The following is an 18,954-nucleotide window of genomic DNA, read 5'->3' on the forward strand; positions in this document are numbered from 1 at the left end:
CAAAGGTGTCTGGGCACGTCAGCACATTCTTGCACACACTTGGAACTTGTTAATCCTGATTAATTAGGATTTCTTACAAGAATTGAGTTCTGGCTGCAGCAGAGGAACATTATGTGTGTTATATCTGTTGGATCAGAAGCTGAGATAAGGCTCATCTTTATGCTGAATTTAAACATAATCACAATGTCCAGAAAATATTTATATATCTTGTATTTTTGCTATTTTTTTGTGTTCGGCAAGTCAAGTGTTGGTTCACTGAGCTTTGACTGTTATCCTTTCAGTATACAGTTTAAAGACTATTATCTATAGGAGCTGTTTATTTTAAAGCCACCAGCAGCTGTACTTTAAATTATTTCTTTACTGCTAATGTCCATGTATTTAAAAAATGTTTAACCAATTGATGGTATGCAGACTAAAACCAAGGGGGGCAGATTTGAGGTGGAAACCTTGGGATGTATTCAGCATTTTTTTCCCCCATAATCATAGGATTACCCAGCGTGTAATATTCTTCACATGCTCTGACATGATCTGGCTGAGTCAGGAACAGATCACTTGTTCAGTCCTGTTGTGCAACGCAGCAACCACTTCATGTTTTCCGATAACAAACAGTACTCTCATTACTCATTCAAACGTCAATAACCAGATATTTTGGTGGATATGTTCAAGTTTGAACAAACAGTGGGACAGTGCAAAGCTGGAAATCCGACAGAACCACTTAAAAGGGACCAAACAAATAACGTTAGGTTGTATTACTGTTATATAATTTCAAACATATTAAACTTTGAAAGGCTACATAATAATACAAATATATATTTAGAAGTGTATAGCAACCGCAACACGAATTACGTTTTAACCACTACATATGAATGGTACGGTACTGTCAGTAACCCCCCTCTCCCTAAAAGCCAATGGTACAGTCCTGCTCGGTTGCTAGGAGGCGGAGAACGCCAGAACAGTAGAAATAGACCGCAGGGAAAAGCTCCACCTTACTTGTCCCATTATATATGCATGACCTGTCGTCATTAACGGTTCTACTTTATTCAGTTCTGCCCCGGAGGATAACTCTGTGGACATTCGGGTGCGGGACACAATCACAGCATGTTGTTATTAGCGTGATTTAAAGTGTTTTAGTTAGTTTACAATGGCTTCCGAGTGCACTCAAGAGACAATTCTGAACTTTCTAAAGCAGAACGGGGGCAAAGTGAAAAACGCAGATTTGATTGCGCATTTTAAAGCCGTATTCCCGGAGGAGCTGGAGAAGAAAGCGGCTGCCCGTCAGACATTTAAAAACAACGTTGACAAGATTGCTTTTGTGAAAAGTGAGAGTGGAGTTAAATATGTCTGCGTGAAGAAGAAGTTTCTCGGTTCGGAGAAGGAGCAGCTGAGTGTTACCGAGGACGAGGCGGTGACGGTAGGCCTACATACGTTAAATCCAGAGGAACTAGTTCACCGTTATTATACCGCAGGTGCACCACACGGCACGCAGGCTCGTGCTCATGACGCGGCGGACTCAGCCCTGCACACACCTGGCTCAGGTTACGGAAATGACAGCCAGGTTAGAGTTCCGCATGTTTTCCCCTCTGAAACTATTCACCCGGACATAACAGCCGACAACAACAAGTGTCGAGAGTTTGTTTGTACAGGTGTGGACAACTGCCCAGGTGAGATGGGTAACAGAGGAAGCATCAAAAGAGAGAAGTCCAGGAAGGAGCAGGAGAGAAATGCGCCTCACGTCCCTGAGATATCAGTGATTGAAGCATCGCCTCTCCCGGCAGAGGGGCCTGTGTTCACCCTGCCTGGGCCTGTACACACCGCTCCTCTCAGAGACACTCTGTCCCTGGAGGGCCTGCAGGAGCAGTCTGATGAAGAGGAGGAGGATGAAGGTCAGTCAGACACGCACAGTTTGTCTGGCAGTGAAGGGGAAGTCAGCCCCCAAGGCAGCCGGGAACACTTCATCCAGGTGATGATGAGCAGCTCCCCCCCAGGTAAGGCGCAGCATGGTGTTACGCAAACTCTGTCTACCTGTCCTCCAGGAGTGATGGGGACTCGGCCTCCCTGGCCTCCTCAGGCATGGACGACGAAAGCAGGACGTCAGTGACCCTTGACCCGCTGGAGCACGAGTGGATGATGTGTTCTTCAGATGGGGAGTGGGCCAGCTTGTCCCAGCTCCTCTCCACGGATCCCAGCCTGGTCCTTAAGAAAGACTTTGTCTCCGGGTTCACCTGCCTGCACTGGGCGGCCAAGCAAGACAAGCCTGAGCTCATAGCACTCATCATCAACTTCGCCAAACAGCGCCATGTTCCCATCAGTGTTGATATTCGCTCCAACACAGGCTACACACCACTGCACATCGCTGCCATGCACAACCACATGGAGGTGGTGAAGCTGCTGGTGGGGGCCTACAGTGCAGACGTGGAGATCAGGGACTACAGCGGGAAGAAGGCCTGCCAGTACCTCACTGACAACGTGAGCCTGGACATACGGGACATCATAGGAGCGTACGAGCATTCTGAGTCAAAGAACGCAGAGAATAGAGATGGAGTTCGCTGGAGGTTCTCCAAGGTTCTCCAGTCCAAGCCCCTCAAACTGCTCACCCCCCACGACGATGACTGTGTGGATGGAGAGGGTCAACCCAGACAGAAGGTGGTCCGCAGGAAGTCTTCACTCAGCAGGATGAAGCCCAGGCTGCAGAAGCTGCGCTTCAGAGCATCGCAGATCGTCCACAGCACGTCGTTCCATGACCCCGAGGAGATGGAGGACTCTGGGAGAAGGTCCTTTAGGTCCAGACCCAAGACAAGTTTCTTTGGCTGAGACGAGCATCCAGCCAGGGCAGAGGGGGGGCACAGAGAAGCGACAGGTAACGCACACAGTGACAACAGTGGTTTACAGTAACAGACAGAACAGACTACATACGTTTTGAGCTGGGGTGTTTAAAGCTCATAATTACATACATACATATGTATTTACTATCAAAATGCAATCATTTTAATGCAAAATACTTAAAAATCAATCAAAAAACTAGGCTAATAAATGATCAGTTTGCATCAATAAGATGTGAAGTACCTTTTCCCCCTCTTATTTATGATGGAATTACTCTTTGCAGCAACAGTTCACTAAGAACTCACTCCTGTCAGTTACTGTAGCCTGTATTGATGCACCATACTTTAAATGCACATAGTGTTTATCAGTGAAGGTTGAACAGATGCTGAAGAGTACATGGTTTGTGCCTCCAGGTCAGCCTGCTGCTCTGTCTCTGCACCGCTGACACTAGAGCCTCCTGACCTTCAGTGAGTGTGTTATCTGCAGGAATATGTGTGCGTCATCATTACAGAGGCCGAACTGCTCACAGGTCATTTGACTTAACATACTGTAATCTGTCCTGAGGATGATTTTTAAAGCATGCCTGTAACTATTTGGACAAAATGACGTTTAAAACCTCAGCTCTGTGGGCAAAGTAATGTTAATATCCTCTCCCAACATTTAGTCTCCATTTTGAGGGTAAAAAAAGTTCCAGTCCTCTGCTGGAAGTATTAAAGCCATCTGTGGAATAATCCTCCGCACAGCACTGGCGTTTACAAATGGTTTACTGAGCAGGAATGTACAGTATGGTACAAGTTGTTTAACACATGTGTACAGCATGAGGTGGTTTATAGAACCAGACTGGATCGAAGCAGCTTGTACAGCAGCATCAGGTTGTCAACATAGGAGTCGTCGGACAAATATCTCCACCAGTGATGGTGTGTGAGGATGGGAGCTTTCTACATTTGTCAGTGTTTAAACTTAAGAGTTTATTGTTATTTTAGCCACTCGTTTGCCTATGTAACCACACGTTAAAATCTCTCAACCTTTTCAGTGTTTACAGCGAGTGTTTTAACGTGTTGGAGGAAAACAGGATAAAATAATGAACTGTACAATTAAACTGCTATTAATGTTGCTTCCTGTAAAACCACAATGATCGCTAAATCTGGCTATAACTATATATTCAGTATTTGGTCTGTTTGGTCGGACTTAAACCCTCTAGGAATATTTGACTCAGTACGCCGCTGCTCACAGTCTCATTGTTTTAAGTTATACATGAACAAATCCGGTGTGTGTCTACAGTTAACCTCACATTATTTGTTGTCATCATCTCGGTACTCTATCTTATTTTTTACAAAATCAAAATGGCATCTTTAATCTTTTTGTATTCCAACTTTGCACATTTGTATACAAACAGTTAGATTTAATTTGCACATTGTGATCTGTTACAAAAGTTTTACTTTTTAAATGACAAAATGACTTGTACTGGTACAATAGGGGTCATTTTAATTATGTTTTAACTCTGATTTAATAAATAATACTGTACATGTACATCAGTGCAAATTTCTAAAGGACTGTGTCTGATTTAATTCTTTTTTGGTTGCAAATGTAAACATATGGATCACTTTTAATGTCACCTAAAATCTTCACTTACTAGCTTCATAATTAACTTATTTGAAAGCTGCAGAAACAGTTTACTTGGAGAACATTTAGTTAGATCAATATTGTCATAACACTGTTGAATAAATCCAGAATGTGAGTTAACGGCAAACCAACAGTTTTCAGTTCAGCCACTAGATGGCAGTGCAGTGGAGGATCCTCTCATCTCTGCTGCTGCACTGTGTGCCAGTTTGTGTTGAATGAAGGCTTTTCAATTGGGTCCTAAACTCTCCCACTGGGCACTCAAATCCCAGTGAGCTTTACTTAACACCATCAAAACTCCACGTTTGTCTTAAGGGAAATCTGAGCAGGACTGTGAGGAATGATGTAGGCACGTTTTCTCTGGGGGGGGGTCGTGGAAATGTGCAATAATTGGAGTGAAGTTCTTGGCAGAGGCAGCCGGAGGCAGAGCAGTTCCTCGTAGATGTTTCTAGAGAGAGAGAGAAGCCTGGCTCGACTCTTAGCTCACAAAGGTTTCCCTGTCATCATGTTTCTGTCTGCTCTCAGGATTAGTCTCTGCACCAAATCCTCTTTGCTGTTATTTCACAAGCAGGCCAACTGCTAAGTGACTGCTTAGCCAAAACTCCAAAAGATATCTTCAACCTCAAATCTAGCTGGATAGGTTTGGTATTACTCATTTCAGATAGATTGTTAAACCATAAGAAATAGCCACAGAATGAGGTCTAAAGCAGCATTTTAAAAGAGGACACGCATCGAAACATCAAACCTGCAAAATAAATTAGAGGATAAAATAGTTGATATAACACACATTTAAATAACTTCAGATTGCTGGGACTCTTCAAGGCTCTATGTTTATTAACGAGGTAATACATTGGACAATCTGTTGGTATAATATGTACAATAAAACCCAGTGGAAAAAGGCATAAATCAGTGATCATTGTAAACCATTTGTGCGCATTATAATCAATAAATTAGACATTTGATTAAAATACATTCCAAAGGTGATACACAGTAAAATGTTAGTCATTTGGCATCTCAAGCATTGAACCGTACCACAGTATAAACCATAATAATACTATCATTCAATCTCCTTCCTCTTATTATTATCTGCATTTACATAACAGTTGATAATTTTTAAGGTCATTAAAGTAATAGTGAATTTTCACGTTATTTAAACAAAAAAATTACCAGAGCATCAGCGCATACTTTAACATTACATAGATAGTGTGTGCTACAGTTAGCATTAGCATCTGTGGGACAAAAGTGCTTTTCAAGTTTGGCTGCCATGAAAGCTTCAAAGGCACGTGTGTGTGTGGAGCTCCCTGTGGGGGGTCAGACCTCCTAAAGGCCCACCAGCTCGCAGCTCTTCTTCCACAGCTCGGCCTGCAGCTCAGAGTCGTAGGACGGGGGGGAGGACTGCCTCTTCTCCCCGTTGTACAGGTAACACCCCCCCACCCCCTCCATCTCAGAGGCGGCCGCAGCGTAGACGGAGATGGACGCTCCCTCTGCCGGAGTCTGAGGTAGGAAACCGTTATCAGAAAAATGAGACACTGGTATTATTGTAAACTTAACATCATGTGTTGTTTTCCTTGCTGTACCCTGAACAGGATCTTGGCCACGGGTTTCTTCATGGCCTGAGCGAGGCTCCACAGGTTGTCGTACAGCGCCGTGTCCACCATGCCAGGGTCCACGGCGTTGGCGATCAACGGGAACCCCCCCGCCATCATCTGCTCCTGCAGGTAGTAGGTGAAGAGGACCAGGGCCAGTTTGCTCTGCGAGTAGGCCCCATGGGAGCTGTAGCAGATCCTGAGGGGGGGGGGGGACATACTAATTATCATTCTGGCATATTTGATATCTCATATTAAAATAGAGAAAAACAGATAAAGCTTGGGGTGTGAGTTGAAAAAGTCTGATGTCATACCTCCTGTTTAGGTCGTCCATGTGCATCACCCCTGCGTAATGAGTAGCGGAGGACATGTTGATGATCCTGGAGCAGCAGCCCCCCCGCCCCGACTTCTTCAGGGTGTCCAGCAGCAGGTTGGTCAGCAGGAAGTGGCCCAGGTAGTTGAGCTCAAAGTGGAACTCAAAGCCGTCCTCCGTGTTGCTCTCAGGCACCATCATGGTCCCCGCTGCAGCATACAGAGGACAGGTTAGTACCAATCATTTATAATGGATACTGTGCCCCCCCCCCCCCTTAACCCCTGCAGTGCACCCTACCATTGTTCACCAGCACGTGGAGTGGGAGGCGTCGCTGTTTGAACGCCTGGGCAAAGTTCCGCACCGACTTCAGCGAGGTGAGGTCTATGTAGACAAACTCAGCTGTGAACACAAAGCCACACAACACAGGATTGATTATGGGTGCTAAAACCTAACGTTAAAGTAACAAAGGTGTCTACAGCTATGTTCAGGATTGCTCTCTGGGTAAGTGATCTCTCCATGTGGATAAAAAGAAGAGGACGCGAGATATCATGTCTCCTGTTGCCCTGGGCTCATGTCCTCTGCACATCTTTATTTAGATACTGGCTATAACACAAACATATTTCTCTCATATAAAGCTTTACTAGTGGATTATAAAAGTTTATACAATGTACATTTCCCCTCTGTGGGACTAATAAAGGTATTCTGATTCTGATATTCATTATTAATATTCAAACAGGGCCTAATGTTTTATATTATTAGTGAGGATTTGATGGCTGTTTTCATAACTGAAACTATCCAGACTGCAGTTATTTAAACCTTTGTAATCTGCATTGATGTTTTGGACAGAGAACTGGAGACAGAGACGTTACCTTTCCTCTCGCATCCTTCCTCCTTGATCCTCCTAGCGGCGGCGGCCCCCTCCTCCTTCTCGTTCCCAGCTGGAGGTGATGGAGATCAGAAGGTGGGTGTCCAGCACAAATGAACTCATGCACAATGACTAACGCTCATCTGTTTACAGTACTACCTATTAATCTCACATCCTGAACATGATTATCTGCCCTATGTTAAGCAATCCAAGCTTTATTTATTAAAGATTTTCACTACACAAGGTAGGCTGCGGCCAAACTCTTTGAAACATTGTAAATGTATAAATAGAAGCTGGACTGAAGAGATGTAGTTAACATGTATTAGAAGGGGTAGCAGGTCGATGTAATGAGGCTAGAGGCATGTGAATGGACAGTAGCATACCTATGATAACATGCATGCCAAGGCTGGCCAGCTGTCTCGCTGTCTCATAACCCATCCCTCTGGTCCCCCCCGTCACAATGGCCACCCTTCCATCCTGCCTGGGTAAGACTGTAGGAGGAGAGAGCACCACAGCATTATGAAGCCTGCATTTACCTGCTTTTCTGGAGTCAGGACCAATATGATTTGATAGGAAAGTCTATAACAATATGTTATACAATCAAAATGTATTCAAAGAGAAGCAATAATAAAAGGAACATATGGACATCAACCAGTCAGGCACATTTTGAAAACAAAATCTTTACTTTTTTTAACATTTCCTTCACATCATAAAAGTGCCAGTGTTCTGCAAAGCAAGTCATTTTTAAAACTCTGCCATTGATAGGGTTTGCAATATTTATATACACAGTACAAAATCCACCCCAAATTATACAAAGTTCAGTCAAAGAGCCTAATTCTTTTTTTAATATTTCTAATTGATTACATAATAATCAAGATATCCCAGCTGCTTCTGCTGTTTATTTCAGTTAACTACATTTTCTGTACAGACTTAGTAAAATCCAAAATAAGTTATTTTAATAGATAATTTAGGTATTTGGTAATATACAAAATAATGTGGGAAATGAGAACTTTGATCTGATGACAGCAGGAGATGAAAAGCAGATTACTTAAGCCATTAGGATTCATCCACAGACATTGAAGTGATAACAATCTTCTTATCTGAAACTTTTAAAAGATATGCAACAAGGCATTTCCCCACAGTATATTAATAGTGTGCAGGGAGTCATCAGCACTCTTTAGCAAACAGTCATTCCACCGGCGGACCGAGACTACAGTTTCCATCCCAAACATTGTCCAAGTCATCCTCACAAGGTTCAGGCTCATAGTAGCTCCGCGAGTTCTCGTACAGGAAGACCTGGTGATCCACTAAAGCTGGAGCTATGCGGTTCCTCTTCCCACACAGAACAGTCCCAGAGGAGCTCAGCAGCCGGTGGCATGGCACACTGGTGGCGGGAACACACCAGTACTTCTGGAGCACCTTGGGGAGGGTGGGGAACAAGAGAGCATGGCTGGACCACCACAGCAGAGGGTCTTCATTCAGACCCAGGACTCTCTGTGATTTGTAGTTGCTCAGCTCCTCCACCACCTGTGCGTGCAGCTCCTCCTGGCTCTGGTCTGCATCGGACTGACAGAAAATGGCGGCCAAAGGGTTCTCTTGGGTTGCGCTGCCGGCGGACTCTCTGTGAGGCTTTTTGCTCGGTGGCTCGTCAGACACCACGGAGAAATCTTCAACGCATGGTCGCTCTCCAATCTGCTTCTCGAGGATGGCTTTCGCCTCCTCTATGATGTTACTCTCCACCTTGGAGCGCTCCTGTGTGGACAGGAAAGGAAGCTTTTTGTACCGGGGATCCAGGAACGTAGCGATGTTGAGGAACGTTGAGATTTCTTGTGACAGTTGTGTGTTTTGTGAATAAGTGCTTGATAGGACCTTTGCTATGACTTCTTTGGCCATGCCGATCTCTTTGAGGTCCCCTTCATTGACCTTAAGGGTGGTGTTCAACAACATATGAAGCACCGGCCTGACCATGCTAATGGTTGGGTACCTGCAGGAAGTGAACATATTTGCCACTACTTTAAAAGGCTGGAGCACTTCAACCAAGCCCTCTAAAAAGGTCCAGTCAGGGCCATCGAAGCTGAAATGATGGCTGCTGGAGCCCTCGATCAGTGTTGCGGTTACAGCCACCTGTTGCTCCTTCAGTCTTTGTAGCATCGCCAACGTGGCCAACCAAGACCTGCCCCTGTCTGTGATGAGTGGGCACTGAGCGAGGCCATGCTGCTTCTGTTTCTCCCTCAGCAGGTAGATTGTCGGTTCTCTAAAGTGATCAACAAGTTTGCGGCAACTTCCCAAAAAGCTGTCGACTCGCGGCAGCTGGAGCGCTTCATTCATGGCGCGATTGACGGTGTGTCCAAGGCAAGGCATTTCTACTGACAGCTCCAGGAGAGAGCATGCTTTCACTATGTCCACAGAACCATTTGTGGTGGCCCCAATGACTTTATGAGTTATCCCCCATTCAACAAAAGTTTCATACATCGCTCTGGTGATGTTCTCAGCTGTGTTGTCGTCTTGCACTTCAAACGTTTTAAGGCACTTGTTGGTCATGGAGAAACCAGTTGCACTGTTGTGATTAACTGAATGCATTGAGAGGGAAATGTATGTCCTGTTCTGGGTTTGGCTTTGCCAGAGGTCTGTAGTGACCCCACAATTCAGAACCCCAGCAAGCTCATTAAACACCATGTCCCGGGTTCGGCAGTACATCTGAGGAAGCATCTTCAGTGCCAGGTTGCTCTTGCTCGGTGGGGAGTATCCAGGATCGACGGTGCTCATCAAGGTCTTGAAAGTAGGCTCTTCCACTACAGATACAGGGTACAACCCCTCGCAGATGAAGTTGATGACAGCTATTGTCAGATCATTATGCCGTCTGTTTTCATAGTTTAAGTTCTGCCTTAGGTTGGTGTCCTGGGATGGTTGCTGAACGTGTGTTCCTGTAGGCTCGGTCTTTATCCTGGAGAATGCTGTGGCAAACGCCTCGCGCATCTGATCCGTGTTGCTCTTCACAAACTCACTGAACTCCACAGGGTGGTTCTTCTCAAGGTGGTACGAAAGATTGGACGTGTTTCCAGAGTAAGCAATTTGACTCATACATACTCGACAGTATATTCGTTTCCAGTGCAGAATGCAGCCATCTGCATCTGTGTCGAAGCCAAAGTATTTCCAGACTTTGCTTTTTGCCCGTGGGTGTGCTACCAGATTGAGGCCAGAGCATGAAGGTCCTGAACTTTTACCCTCCATGGGTTCCTTTGGTTAGCAATCCACTGGGATGCCTTCACTTACTGAGCACCTAACAAGAATAGTGAAATAGACATTTGAGGATGTTGATTAGACATTCTAGCTATTTGTGAAGCTATGCTGACTAAAATGGGATTTTGTAATCCATCAGAAATGTTAACATGCACACAAGAAACTTGATTACAGTGATAGATCAGATTAAGCCAGAATATCAGAGAACTTGGGGAATTGTTCAAAACTTCACATTAGACATCAGGAAGGAGGATTCATTACAGGACCGTAGCTTGGTGTACATAATAAACTGGCAACTGAGTTTAAGAAGGTTTAATAACTTTATGGAAAGTCAGTTATGAGACATTGAATTGGATTTGAATAAGTGCATGCAGAAACAGTTTAAGAGGGTAGTTCAACATTTGGATAAATATGCAAATTTGCTTTCTTAACAAAAGTTGGATGAGACAGTTTCTGGGCCAAGATGACCATCTTTTGGCTGCACCTGAAGAGCCAGGCAGGAAAACTGGAATGTTTGCTTCATTTATTCACATACGATCTAGTAGTCATGATGCAGGATATTCCATAAAAACACCAAGAATGGAAATCCCCTTTATAACTTTTAAATAGCCGGCATTCTTTGTAAGATTACGAGTGTGTAAAGCTCCTCTCAATCCATTTCACAGTCTGGGGACACAATGGTCCTTTTTCTCTGTGTATTGATCCCTCTCTACTCCATCACATGCTCTCCGAACTCAAAACAACATCACACTGAGTGTCTAATACTACAAGATAGCAGCTAACAAAGTGTTAATTGTTTTCAGTGTTTTGATCCACTCACTAGGAAATAAACTTCAGTTAAAAGTCAGTTGTTTGTTTTATAGTGATATATACAGTATATGTTATGGGTAAAAACATTAGTTTTAGAAGTGTTTGCATACGAGCACTATATCAATATCAGAAAATATCCTTATCCATATTGTTATAGTATTTTTAAGACTTACTTGGGCTTTTTTTAATATACACATCAGACATTTATGTAGAATGGACCAACCTATTTTGGGTGACATGAGATATTTGTATCTTTACTGAAAATATGTGATTCATAATTATGAATGGAAGCATGTTAACTAGACTAGAGCACTTGTATTAGACAATATGGCAGTGACATGCATTTATAGAGTCTCACCAAACTCTTTTAAGAAAAGCAACAATTTAGTATTAGCTTGTTGTGCCTTTTGAAAGTAAAAAAATAAACATTATGGAAATCTGGCTTTATAATTTCTAATAGTTAGATATTACACGTAAATATGATCCTTCTGCATGCATTTATAGCAGTGGCGTTTTACAGATTTGGTCCACATGGTTTCTGTTACTGTTTTCATAGAAGATTATAATAAACTAACGTTATAACAAGTGAACGACACCTCGTCATTTATTCAGATGGATGCCGAAATCATTAGAAGACACCATTATTACATTTTAATAACTCAGGATCCATCAACTATGTTTTTTTGTAGATTAAATTAGATAATCTATTTGTAAATTGTCGCATTTGTAACGGAGTCCGGAATAGAAACCGAACGTACTATAACTAGCTGAAATATACAAAACAAATATATAACGTTAGATTTGCAGGAAGCAGACATTTTAAATATATAATTTGACCTGACCTGGTAGTGTAAAAGACTTGTTGAACATCTGATAGATGAGGACTTTAACTCCGCACAGATAGAGCCGCAGCAGAGGCAGCAGCACTGACAGCAGCCACATCCCTCCACCTGGTCCGGAAGCGGTGCTCCTCGGTAATGAGTCCGACTCGGCGCCTGCACGGGATTTATCTGCCCATGGTTCCGCCTCAGATAAACTGCGTCACAAGACCATGCTCAAGAAGCCACAAAACTGCAGATTAACTGGTGAGCAGAAGCTGGAGAAGTATTCAAATCCATTACTTTAAGTACAAGTACAAATAATACACTGTAAAAGTACTGCATTTAATATGGTGCTGAAAGTATTAGGATAAAAAATACACATTGCAGAAAATATGTAAATGTAAAAGCAGCAAATATTTACATTTGACAAGCTGATGCTCTGAAATGTGTTTCTCCCCCACACATACTTAAAGCAAAAATGGCCACCAATTAGTTTTCTGTCTCAGTCTAATTTACTAATTTAAATAGTAGTCGAGTAGAAGTATGAAGTGGCACAGTAAGACATTTCTCAAGTAAATTACAAGTAGGCTACCTGAAATGTGTACTTGAGTAAATGTACTTGGTTACTTTACTTTCCAACCCTACTGTTAAAACAAGTTCTTGTTTTTGGCATTTCCCTTTGATCCTACTGCTTCTTTTATCAAAGCATTGCATTGTATCGCCGCCAGCAGTTGTGGTTTAGACGTGGTGGCAGGGAGTCGGAGACACTCCATTAAAGTGATGAATGGTGGCCTGTGTTGTAAAGCGCTTTGTTTTATATTAAAAAAGGCTCATACAGTATGGACAGACGTGCAGCTGAATACCATAAACCACAGGATTTGTAGCCTATATTTGTATCCCTAGAGACTTGTTGACTGCTATTTTTCTTTGGCCTGGATATATGAATTTGATTTGTTATGGCGACAAAGGGGGGTCATTTTGTGCATTCAGGCTATATTTGACATTTGGTGCCATGTCTCCTTATAATAAGCTTGAAACTGTTTGAAAGGGAGCATTCAATTCGTTGATGTTGCAGTCACACTTGACACCCAGCGGGGGGGATTTGGCTGTGAACTGACCTTCAGTAAGTCAGTGGTAGGGGTAAATTATGGGCTGTAACTGTACTCAATCGACACAAGAAACTCTTTAGGATGTTTCCAAATGAATGACTCCTTTAAGATGAAAACCATCTCATTGTATAGGCTTTGGGTTTATTGGCATGATATGTTTCACAGTTTTCAAAGATAAATGTAGTTTTTGATCAAATATCTAAACGGAAGTCATTAAAATATCCGAAACGCTGGCTATGACCCATACTTCATTAATTTATTATTTTTTTAATTTTAATAATGAATCCAGAGTTCCCCACATACACTTTTTGTGTAAATCACATGTTGAATATGAACAATTACACATTTTCTTAATTTTAAAAGTATTTTTTTTGTTTTTGTGGATCAGCTACCAAGCAACAGTCGATCCAACACGGAGCATTTTCATTAGCTGGGACCAACCTATGGGACCAACACATAGTTCATGCAATGGTTTCTGGGTAAATAAACACTTTAATGGTAGGCTGTGGATTCTAATCAGTTACCTGTTATATGTACATTCCTGAATACAATTATGAAAGAGGTAATTTCACAATTGTTACTAATATAATGGTCCATAACAAATGATGTAAAACACCAACAGGGAGGCTCCTTGTAATGTTGATACTACAAAACAAGACAAGCTCACCACTAATTGTTCTGTTTGTTTTGTTTTCGTCAAGTTAATTTTTTCGCAATATCTCTGTTGTAACAGCCTGCCCCACCCGGCGTGTTCTTTAAAAGGTGGAGGTCAGCTGCACCTCTGGATCTCTTCGAGGAAACACCGTCACCATGAAGTTTGTTCTGAGCATCGCTTTCCTGCTGCTGGTCTCTGCGACCGTCTCAGCCAGAGGTAAGGTCTCACATCTGGGGGTCTTCAACATAAATGTCGTTTTTGTATTTTTAAATGTCATTAAAAGGCATTACTTTCCTCTTTAGATACATTTTCTACGGTTTTTTTCCACTATGTATGCTTTCTTTCTATGTTCCATGTACCACCCATAAAGTGCTGGAGCATAACTAACATGCATTCATATCAGCCTAGGGTATATTTAAATGCTAAATCTCTGCTATTATATTAGTTATTGTGTTTTTATTGTAACAGAATGATCAAGCATATGTAACGCTCAGCTACACACTGATTATTCAAAGGGTGTCAGATGGGGTGAAGTTTGTTAATAAAGGTCATCAATAAGAAAGCTTATTTTCTCCAGATGTACTGGTTATGGTTGACAGTTATAATATTTCTAGTTTTTCCATCCATTCATCCTTTATCTGTTTATTCTGTTATACATATAAAAGCTTTTTATCATGAGGGGGAGAGACTAAACATACACACCCTTATTTCAAATAACCACAAATCCCTGAATCCCTCCCGTTTCACAACACCATGCAACCTAAAGCAGGGAGTGGACCTTAAATCTTGTGTTGTAATGACTTCTGTCTTTCTCAATCAGGGTCCCCATTTGATGGTTTTTTCGGCAGAGGTGAGTTGCTTCAGTAAATGCAAAATATTGATAAACACTTTGATTCGCTGGGTTTGAATTTGAGATTCAATCAAGTTGAATTCTCCTCATCACTACTGTCGTTCTAGTTAATAGAATGACTTGATGTTTTTTTAATCAAAAAAGGTTTGCCATTGTTAGTATGAATCAGCAGTTTGATGGTCTCACTGCTCATGTGACCTCAAAGCAATGAGATAAGTCACATGTGTAGAGGGAAGAATAAAAACGTCTGTACTTTCCAGGATCCTCGGGACAAGCCAAACCGGAACCTACTAAACCCACTGGTGAGAACTCTTCACTAGAACACATTCCCACCTCATTACGCTGGTTATTCAATCTTTATTTTGTTTCTGCCTTTTAGGGTTCGATCTAGCTGATGCTCTCGGTCCAGGTAATTATTTCTGATTTAAACTACAACTAAGCTTTGAGTAAATGGACTTTATTCAGCTGGTGGAAGTGCTTCATTTATTGTCCACAAGAGGGCAGCAGAACCACCCAAACACACAGCACTGGCGTCACCTTTAAAAACCTTTTATTTAAGTATATACTGTAAAAAACGAGCTGCACACAGGCCACCCGAGCTATATAAAAAAAAGTGTTATTGATTGACTAATACAGTGTGACATTATATTTCAGTTTCTCATACTTGTATACGTGTTCTGTTTGTGCTCCAGATCCCAAACTTGCTGGAGGAAGTGAGTTAATCCTCCTAAATTACATTTTTGACATACAGATAAAAGAAAAACATGAAGGATATTAATGTGAGGTATGAAAAGCATTCTAGAAACACAGCATTGTAGGTGTTTTAATGAAGGTGGTGTGGATAAACCCTGTATAGAAAGCCTTTGCATTTATTTTCCTTTACCTGTCTTTAGGTATTAAATTAGAATTACAAAAAAAGTAATATTTTGATTGAATTCTAACATGTCATTTCAGACTCTGGATTCAATATTGATCACGCTCTTCGTCCAGGTAAAGTCTTATTAGTCCACGGTGAAAGTTGAATACAGACCTCTCTCCTGCTACAGTGTAATTGTACATTATATGCTCTAATGCTGTTATTTTATGAAATAATTTGTTTTCCAGAGACATCGAAGCTCTCTTGAAATCTGACATTACACATGTATCTGATTTGTTTTAACATACTTGGAAGGATGTTGGTGATAAACACCTCTGACATAACCTCCCTATGGTTGTTATTGATAACTAATGTTGTATCAATGCTCTTGTTCCAACAGCTGTTGCACCCAGTGCTGGATGTGAGTCTGCTTTTATTCTTATATCATTCATTTACAGAGATGAGGTATGTAGGGACCACAGGGATTCTAGTCTTTGCGGACCATTGACATGCACTACAGGATAGGCCAAAAAAAGCATGATAGGGCCCCTTTAAGTGTTGGCTAAATTTGTATATACGAAGTGGCAAAACAATTACCTCAACATTTTACAGTACGTAGTTACACCACTGGATACTACCGGTCTTTTATTCATTGGCTTCTATGTTATTTCCAAATCAATGACACCTTTCTTCACCTTCTCTCAGGTAACCTGGAGTTAGTCCAAACGCTGAAGAAGATCATTGAGAATCAGGACGACGAGCTGCGCCTGCTGAAGCAGCTCACTGCCCCCAAATCTCGCTTCTACGGGAGAAGCTGAGTGTGGAGATTCAGGACAACTTGTGAGTAAAATATATTTTAATCTAATAAAACAAAGTGGCAGATTTATTTCACTGATTGAGTCTTGCTTGTGTTTTTTCAGACATGAGGAGGCTGGCTCGGATGATGACATCTTCCTGAACTTCATCTTTTTCCTGATCATAAATCCCTTCTTTAAATAGATATAGAATACAGCGTGTCATCATGAAAGGAGGAGAGTACTATCAATAAAGATGATCAATGGTGAACTTCTGTGTCTAATCACTTGTGTTAAGCCCAATAGTAAACAGTACAATGTGTGCCAATCATTACAGTAATCTAAACATGATCATTGTTATTTTGGTTTTTAAATGGAGTCCATTCGTTCACATTCAGGACACTAAGGGCGGAGACGGGTTTCAAAGTAAAGTCATTTTTATTAAAATGTAATCAAAAGAAAAGGAAACTCAGGAAAGGTTGCTGTAAGATAAAATCGTGAGTTATAAAAACTACTATTCAGTTTAAAATGATCTTAAAAAATATTTACCTAAAATGCAACACCAAAAGTGTATATAAGAACAACCAATCAAAACTAAGGTGGGCTGAGGCCAGTTAATGGGGTGGCAGGCTACTTCACGTGACACTAGGGTGCAACCAAATACTCACCAGGTGCAGTCACAGCAGCCGGGTCCCTCACGCGTGCCCCCCCCGGTGCTCTTCACCACAAACAGTGAGGGTGACTAGGCCCCCCCCCTAACCCCCCAATGACCGGCACTCAGCTTTACTAGATTAAAACCAACTGAAACAAGGTTAAACAAAAAGGATCCCAGTTGGTTAAATAATGATAAACAGGTCAAGTATAAGTGCAAGACAAATGCAAAACTAATCAAACTACTAAATCAACCAAAACACAGTAAAACAAAATATGTTGACGGCATAAACAAAAATAACAAAGTCTAGAGAACAGAACATAATAGCAGCAGGTGAACCTAAAAGCAATGGTTAAATGAGGGTTAAAAATGGCTCACCATGCGGCATACAAACAATTCAGGTGCTGCCTTACTCACCACAGGAAGAGGTTTTGGAACCCTTCTGAGCTTCAGGACAATCTGCAAGGATGTAGCAAGTTAGCATAAAAATACTAGCAGAACTGAGAAAAGTATCCTATATTTTAGTTAGGCAGCAACCATGACAGCAGAGCCAAAGGAAAGAACAAAGGGACCCAGGTGGCTTTTATACTCTGCTCTAATGAGGGGAGTGTTTGGGGGAGGAGTCAGGCCTTGAGGGGCACTACTCACTACATTAGTACGAAAAAAAGTTGTTAATTAGTATGTAAAAAAAATAGTTGGAATATATAAATGCACTCAAATTACCCCTACAGACGTTGACTAATAACTATATTATTCCACAGTAATTATATCACTCTTACAGGCTATGTAATAATAAGAAATATTCCCCAGGTCAAAATATTTGATTAGATTTGTTCTGTACAACCATCCCAGTAATGTTCCTGTGACTATGATGTGTGTGTATAGCTCCACCTGGTGGTCACTCACTGCACATGCTCTCCCTCCTGTCAGAGCAGGTTCAACACTTTTTTTTAGGTCAAACACACCAAATAGTTAATTAAGTTTTCCAGTCGTTTTCCATGGATGTATTTAATACATTCTTTGAAACTATATTCTTTGAACTTTTTTACGTTTTCTTTTTGTCCTAAATCCCAAACAATAGGAAGCTTCTCAGATCAAATAGCTCAAAGAGATACACAACCGCTCAGCAACCCTAAAGTCTTAAGTTCGATCCTCGTGAGGTGCAGTGATTTTTGTAAGCCAACACCCAAAGTGAAGAATTAGATTAGAAAATGAAATGGAGAAGAGCCGGAACAAATGGCTCAGAGAGATACAACATTGCCTAGAAAGCTGTTGGTTGTTAGTTCGATCCTTGTGAGGTGCGTTGTTTCTTAAAGTCCATCATCCCAAATAAAAAGGCAAAACCACTTGAAAACCTTCCCATACTGTGTCAGGTCAAATGGCTCAGAGCGTTAGAAGACTGCCTGTGAGACTGAAGGTTGTCGGTTCAAGGCTCTTCAGGTGCAGTCATCTTTCAGGTCCACAAACCCAAATGAACAACACATAAGCTCTACGAAACAATAATGTCTCAGGTCAAATAAGAGGTGCTTGAGCTGTGTATTTTAAGGTCCAAACCTGAGGTGAAAATCACAGATAGGCCAGGGAACATCTAACTGTGTCAGGTCGGATGGCTCACTGTGATAAGAACCTGTCTTGGAGACCAGAGTACGTGAGTTCAAACCTCGGGTGGTCCACTGAGTTTAAAGATCCCAGGAGTTTGAGTCTTGTGCCATGCAGAGTTTGAATGTGTCTTTCCCTTGATGAAGAAGTCAAATACAAGTAAAAGCAGAGAACTGTCATCAGGTCTGATAGCTCAAGGAGATAGAAGGGTGGTTGGTAGACCAGAGGTTGCAGGTTTGAGCCTTATACGTTGCAGAGAGTAGATAAGGATAAGGATAAAGGGGTAATGAATACGTTAATTGGTTAATAGGATGCTATTTAAGGGAATAGAAGAAAGGAGGGTTAGGGAGTAAGAGAGTAGTGA

General features: G+C 41.8%; 3 protein-coding genes across 3 annotated transcripts; 1 reads left to right on the forward strand and 2 right to left on the reverse strand.

The window, feature by feature from the left end:
* Positions 1-1,033: 1,033 nt before the first annotated feature.
* On the forward strand, positions 1,034-4,673 carry LOC117498935 (ankyrin repeat domain-containing protein SOWAHC-like). The gene is given in 3 exon segments (XM_034151131.1): positions 1,034-1,978; positions 1,980-2,009; positions 2,011-4,673. Coding segments are annotated over 3 exon segments (1,668 nt in total). The 5' UTR covers positions 1,034-1,141; the 3' UTR covers positions 2,812-4,673.
* Positions 4,674-5,460: 787 nt separating this feature from the next.
* On the reverse strand, positions 5,461-12,212 carry dhrsx (dehydrogenase/reductase (SDR family) X-linked). The gene is made up of 7 exons (XM_034151144.1): positions 12,097-12,212; positions 7,588-7,695; positions 7,209-7,277; positions 6,637-6,738; positions 6,341-6,548; positions 6,018-6,225; positions 5,461-5,934 (listed from the first exon to the last, which is right to left on the reverse strand). The coding sequence occupies exons 1-7, from the start codon at positions 12,194-12,196 to the stop codon at positions 5,761-5,763; spliced, it is 969 nt and encodes a 322-aa protein (XP_034007035.1). The 5' UTR covers positions 12,197-12,212; the 3' UTR covers positions 5,461-5,760.
* LOC117498931 (zinc finger BED domain-containing protein 1-like) lies at positions 7,865-12,185 on the reverse strand. Its single transcript, XM_034151125.1, has 2 exons — positions 12,097-12,185; positions 7,865-10,484 (listed from the first exon to the last, which is right to left on the reverse strand). The coding sequence occupies exon 2, from the start codon at positions 10,433-10,435 to the stop codon at positions 8,393-8,395; it is 2,043 nt and encodes a 680-aa protein (XP_034007016.1). The 5' UTR covers positions 10,436-10,484; positions 12,097-12,185; the 3' UTR covers positions 7,865-8,392.
* Positions 12,213-18,954: the final 6,742 nt, after the last annotated feature.

This window comes from Trematomus bernacchii, unplaced genomic scaffold (assembly GCF_902827165.1).
Source record: "Trematomus bernacchii unplaced genomic scaffold, fTreBer1.1, whole genome shotgun sequence".
Taxonomy (NCBI): domain Eukaryota; kingdom Metazoa; phylum Chordata; class Actinopteri; order Perciformes; family Nototheniidae; genus Trematomus; species Trematomus bernacchii.